The 6,205-nt window shown below is 33.5% G+C and overlaps 1 protein-coding gene across 1 annotated transcript; it reads right to left on the minus strand.

Moving 5' to 3' along the window:
* Window positions 1–1,458: 1,458 nt before the first annotated feature.
* Window positions 1,459–4,978, minus strand: LOC143583701 (GPN-loop GTPase QQT2-like). The gene is made up of 4 exons (XM_077065937.1): window positions 4,733–4,978; window positions 4,365–4,655; window positions 3,221–3,426; window positions 1,459–1,813 (listed from the first exon to the last, which is right to left on the minus strand). Exons 1-4 carry the CDS (start codon window positions 4,976–4,978, stop codon window positions 1,510–1,512), a joined length of 1,047 nt encoding a protein of 348 aa, XP_076922052.1. The 3' UTR covers window positions 1,459–1,509.
* Window positions 4,979–6,205: the final 1,227 nt, after the last annotated feature.

Consider the following 6,205-nt stretch of genomic DNA (forward strand, 5'->3'; position numbering starts at 1 on the left):
GCCTATGTCACTAGAAACAACATAACCAAAAAAACATCTTACGGCATTCATCTTTCTTCATATATTTGTGCATATATCACAAAACTAACTTGGATTATATTTATATTAATTTTGATTTGGTAAATTCTACTGTAGGATTTTGATTTATACATGACGGTTTAGAATACTGTTTTGTATTGTAGCCAAATTGATCCAAAAGATGGATATGAAGGTGTTGAAAACATTAAGATGGGAGCTTAATTCAGCCACACCCCTACTCATATGTTGAATTTATTAATTCAGGGTTGATACACCATTTTAATTCTTTAGTAAGATCAATACTTGACTTAAGTTCTTATGGCACTTTCAGTTAAATATAGTTCTTTGTTTTATTATTATTTTTTTTACTTTATGGATGACCCGCTGAACTATGTTTTGTTCCTGTTTGGTTATTGAATGCAGTAACTTTGCGCATGAACAAGTTTGAGAGAAAGTTTTGCTTGCAGCCTTGAGATTTATTGATAAAGATGGAAGTAGGTTCATAACTATGTATGAGTTTCAGCAAGTTTCCAACCAATAATTTCAAAAGTGGATGGGATTATACATTTCTAAAATAGCGAGTTAAGGAGCAGAGTTGCAATGATATTACAGTGGAAATATGAAAAAGTAACCTGTCTAATTAAATATTGTGATTCTAGATTATTTTCCATGATTTTTATAAGATGGTCTTGATCATTGGTGAAAGTTATTGATGTAAATCTTCTAACAAGTTTGTTAATAGTTTCTTATACACTGATTACATTTATTTGTTTATTTATTTTTGTCTTATAAGGTCATTTATGTTAAAACAACCCGCCACAACGCCAATGCACCGGATATAGTAAGATACTGTGAATTTAAGAGAGAAATACATGACGTCATGTATAGGCGTATTGATGCGCGCAACGCGCGTGTGTAAATTTTCTAGTTCACCCTAAATTTAAACGTTGCCCATAAAACACTAAATGTTACTCCCTCCGTCCCATTATAAGTGTCATAGTTTGATTTTTCAAGTCTTTCTTGTTTAACTTTGACCGACAATATTTTTGTTTGTATTATATAATACTTGATGTAAAATATATATCAATGCATTGAGTTTTAAATGTATTTTACATTGATATAATTTTCGTCAAGTATTATATGACACAGACAAAAATATTTACGGTCAAGGTTGCAAAAGAAAGACTTGAAAAGTCAAACTATGACACTTATAATGGGACGGAGGGAGTATTTACAAATTTGTGAAAGTTGACTTTTTAAGTTATTTATGTTATACATAATTTAATGTTCGCATTTATTTGCTCTCCTTTTAAGCCCCATGTAACACACTTTCTAACCTAATTTTAAGATAAAGTTAGATTAACAATAATAAGATTTAGAACATCAACCTAATAGCATTCATTAATTCTATGTCAACATAAAAACCAAACCATCGCAAAATTTAAGTACACCATAAGATCACTAGTAGCCATTAGCCAGGTACCAGTATACTTAGAATTTGAAATCTGCAATCTCTTCATCATCACTATCTATTCCACCTTCGTCATCATCATCATCCTCATCCTCATCCTCATCAGTGTACATTTCAATTTCTTCATCCTCTTTCTCATCTTCATCTTCATCTTCATCTTCCATCATGCTTGTACTACCTTTACCATTATCTTTTAAACCGGTACTCAACACCACAGTTCCGCCCCCTGATTTCTCCATGTCCTTTTGCAATCTCTCCATGTTTTCTTTCCTGCGTTCTTCCTCTAATCGTTCCTTCTCTTCTCGTCTTTTGTCCAGCTCAGCTCTACACAAATACCAATAATCCGATTCAAATATTACCATATTACATCTAAGTTAACTCAAAATCTGATAAATTGAGCACCGATTATTGGAAAACATATTATTTTTCTAGTGTGTTGGTTCAGGCCATCTAAACATTATATAAAACTTTGTTAACTACAATTATAAGACACGAAACTTTGTTAGCAACAACTGTAATACGCTGTAGCCTAAACCAAAATAACCATTTTCTAAATCGACCCATACTGACCCGTACCCATTTTCATTTTAACAAAAACCAAAATGACCACTATTTTAATCGACATGTTCTGACCTAAAATACGTGCTAACCCAAGCTAAAATAACCATTTTAAATCCGACCCATTCTGGTCAAAACCCGTTTTGAGCTGAACCAAAATGTCCACTATTTTTAATCAGCCTGTTCTGACCTGTTACCCAGCCTGACCCGAACACGTTTCGACCCACATAGCCAAAAAGTACCTTTTCTTTTCCAATAAGCTTCCAAGAGTATTTCAAAAAACTTATAAAATGTTTTGTAATCTGCATAACACTTTCTATAACTGACAGTATAAGGATATTAACTACTAAAATATTAAACTTTTTTTTGGTAACCATAGTAAACAGCAACCCGAAAACTCACAGACAGGGGCGGACCCACATAGTGTGGATCGGGGTCCCGGGACACCAATGTTTTTTAAAAATTTATTAGAAGCGGTATATTAAATTTTTTGAGGACCCCATAAGATTTAATACTTGGAACCCATACTATTAATGTTGATGTGGTCTGGTGGAAAGTCCCTTGTTTTATCTTTGAAAGGTCATGGGTTCAAGTCTTACAAGGCTCAGTTTTTGGTTTTTTGTGTTAATTTTTAGTGTTAATCAATCATTTGATTGCTAATGTTGCAATGATAACTTTGGAAACATTCAAACACCTCTAAAATACATATCATTGTTTTCAACTTTATGCATGGTTTTCTTTAGAAACATTCAAACACTTTAAAATATCAGTTTTATTTTTCACTAGTTTAAGTTAATGGTTTTCAACACATGCTTATGAAAGGGTGGATCTAGGTTCTATCTCAAAAATGTTTAAGAAAGGGAAAACAAAGTGTTTATGTGTCAACCCGACCCATTTTGACCCGTTCAGGTAGTGATGATTGAAAAGAAAGTTTTATTATGATATTGTTTTTTATTATGTTCTTCGCCTCGACCCGACCTGAACAACGACCGACCCGAAAAATTTGAACACCAAAAATATGGGACCCCATTGGCAAAAAATCCTGGGTCCGCCACTGCTCACAGACCCCACTTACCAATGACAACAAGTAAAACACAATTTATAAAAAAATTAATTGTCTTTGTGTTTGTGTGTGTGTGTGTAAAATAGACAACAAAGAGTGTGTAGAAATACTTGTAAGTTTCCATGTACTCATATGCACTTGCTTGAACAGCTTTAAAGAAAGCATCCATCCCTGCACCAGAAACTGCTGACACTCCAACAACCCTTATGTTTTTATAAAACTCCTCAAGAGCAAGAGAAAGACTTCGGGTCAAATCTAACGGGTATGAGTTGTCATTTTCTAGTGTAGCATGAAACACCTCAAAATCTTCCATCCACTAATCATATACCACAACAAAAAAGTGTTCAAAATCTTCAATTAGAAGGATAAATGAGCGCATCGTAGATGACACATAATCACTATTTCAGAATGCCATTATCAAAAAAACTATAACATGTCTATTTAAATTACATTTTACGTATTTAAAATATCAAAATGAAAGATTTAACTACAAAGAATATGGGTAACAACCAAAACAGATAAGAGTCAAACAGAGAGTCAAACAAAGTGTATTCAAATGTATAAAAACCTCTGAAATCTTTTTCTTAAAACATTACATTTCTTTTTTAATGGTACAGTTTCTGTAATCATATTAGTAGGCTTGTAAACGAACTAAATGAACACGAAAGGTACATGTTTTGGTTCGTTCGTTAACAGCATAATCAAATGGTTAACTAACGTAAGCGCACGGATATAACTGAACATAGATGAACGAACATGACTGAGCTAAAACCAATTAAAATAAATGTGAAAGTGCGTTGGGCCTAAAAAGTTATTGAAACAAGACTAAATTGTAACAGGCCTAAAATATTTAAATGAATATACTAAAAAAGTAAAAGAACGAACTTAAACAAACATAAAGTAGCAAGCATAGCAAAAATCAAATGTACAAACATAAATGAATTTAAATGAACGAACAGGACATGCTTTCATGTTCATTTAACTAAAGAGCAAACACTTTTATTAATGTTCATTTAACATTTACTAAATTAACGAGCATTAACATATTTCCCGATAAATGTTCACTTTAACCTTCGGGTTCATTTACAAGCATACATATGAGTGCACAAATTATGTATCAGAAAGAATAACGGAAACGTGTTCATGAGTCGGGCAACCATCACAAAAAGTGGCTTGTTTTAACTTTGACTGATCCAAATTAGAAAACCGCTATATAAAAACACACTAAAGGTTAATCTTACAAGTGTATTTTACCTCCAAAGCAAATTGGTGCTGAATGACATCCGTCTTGTTGAAAACCACAGCCATGGGCAAACGGGTTTTATAAAGAATGCTACACGCATAAAGCATGTTACTCATAAACGTATTCGGACTCTCTGCACGCGGTGTATCAACAACATACGCGATCACAGTCGGAAAATTTAAAGCAAACGCCTCAGTAATTATCGCTCCCGATGCAGACCAAGTAAATATCTCAATTTGACCAGGAGTGTCCACAAGAACATAATCAAGTTCATCCGCTCGCCTTTCAATCATTTCTACAACCTAACAACCATAATACTACTATCAATATTAAAAACATTAAAACTTTAAAAGCAAAAAATGTATATGTTACTATTTACCTCGTCAAATTTAGTGGCGAACAAGTTGAGTGAAGTTAATATTCCTCCATTGGGTCCAAGATTAAACTGTTTCATGACTTCTTTGTAGCGAACGGTGTCCCGTATGTCGATATTGGCCCCAAATGGCAGCCTCATGACAGCTGGATCAAGATTCATTACGTAACTTTTTATGTTGGAAGCATGTGTTTGATAGACGGTTCTATGAAGGAATGTTGTTTTCCCCACTTCCTGTGCATTATAAAACATTAATTAAACAAAAAAGTTGTAAACGAACCGAACAAACACGAAGAGAGTACCTTCGTTTAACTTTAACTGAACAAACAATCGAACACGAGCAATTAAAACAATGGTTTTCTTGTTCACGTCCGTTCTTTAAGACAAAGAAAGTGTTTGTGCTCTTGTTCTCTTATTACATTAATAGTATAAATGAGCGGTTCATAATCGTAACATAACATAGATGAACATTCATCAGTGAACGTGAACAACAATGTGTTGGGCTTAAAAAGTTATTAAAACCATACTATATTGTAATGGCCTGGAAAATATAAATGCATATATAAACAAACAAACTTAGATAAATGCAAGCTAACGAACATACATAAACAAACAAGACTTGTTAATGTTAATTCATTTATTAAATAACTGAGCCCAACGGTTCACGAACACTTCAGTGAACGCTCAGTTCATATGATAACAGGTTTCTTCTTGAAACCCGTTGAGGACTTGTCTATCTGCAAATTCTCCATTGACATGGTGAAGTCATCTTTCACTTCACCAGCCGACTACCAACATGATCAAAAAGAGAAAACCATAAAAAAAAGTTGAAATAATATATCAAAAATCAATCAAAAAAAGATGAGTTGATTCTTTTACATTGACTCCAGATGAGTTTGTGGATTTGGTTTGCACAGATGATGCAGCTTCTTTTGATGCTTTGACGTTTGACTCTGAATCAATTTCCATCTAAAATAATTCTTCACAATTACTACAAAAGAATCAATAGTAAAGGGTGTAAGAAGCTAACCAGTAGGTTGAACGGGTCGTTTTAAAAATGGCCATTTTGGATAGGAATGTAAACGAAACGAGCTCGAATCGATAAAAAGCTTGAAAAGACCTGTGCAAATTTTTAAATAAAGCTGGAGCCGTGTATGGACGCTCGTCAAGACTTGTGCATTTTTAAGTTCTACCTCATTTAGACATCTAAGTAAAAATGCTTGTCACAGTGCATAGGCCCGTCTAAGGTTTTCTTAAAAATGCTTGAAAAAGAATATAAATTAATTAATTAATATATAAATATAATCGACAAGCGGAGCCTGAGCCAAGGTCGAACTTCAAATTAACAACTCGCAAGCAGAGCCTGAGCCAAGGTCGAACTTTAAATTAACAACTCGCAAGCGGAGCTCGAAAGATCAATTACACCCCAAATGCTAATGGTGGTCATTACAGTAAGTCAATACTCTATCATCAAAAACA

The sequence above is a fragment of the Bidens hawaiensis genome, unplaced genomic scaffold, assembly GCF_021521415.1.
Source record: "Bidens hawaiensis isolate Kalapana, Puna unplaced genomic scaffold, B.hawaiensis_p1.1 tig00032492_1, whole genome shotgun sequence".
Lineage (NCBI taxonomy): Eukaryota > Viridiplantae > Streptophyta > Magnoliopsida > Asterales > Asteraceae > Bidens > Bidens hawaiensis.

What these genes read in the sequence shown, in the direction of transcription:
- LOC143583701 (XM_077065937.1), bottom strand. Translation starts at nt 4,978, where the DNA reads ATGTTTTATAATGCACAGGAAGTGGGGAAAACAACATTCCTTCATAGA. An exon ending in TCGCCACTAAATTTGACGAG is followed by an intron (nt 4,656 to 4,732) that starts GTAAATAGTAAC and finishes TATGGTTGTTAG; the next exon opens with GTTGTAGAAATGATTGAAAG. An exon ending in GAGTACATGGAAACTTACAA is followed by an intron (nt 1,814 to 3,220) that starts GTATTTCTACAC and finishes GTATTTGTGTAG; the next exon opens with AGCTGAGCTGGACAAAAGAC.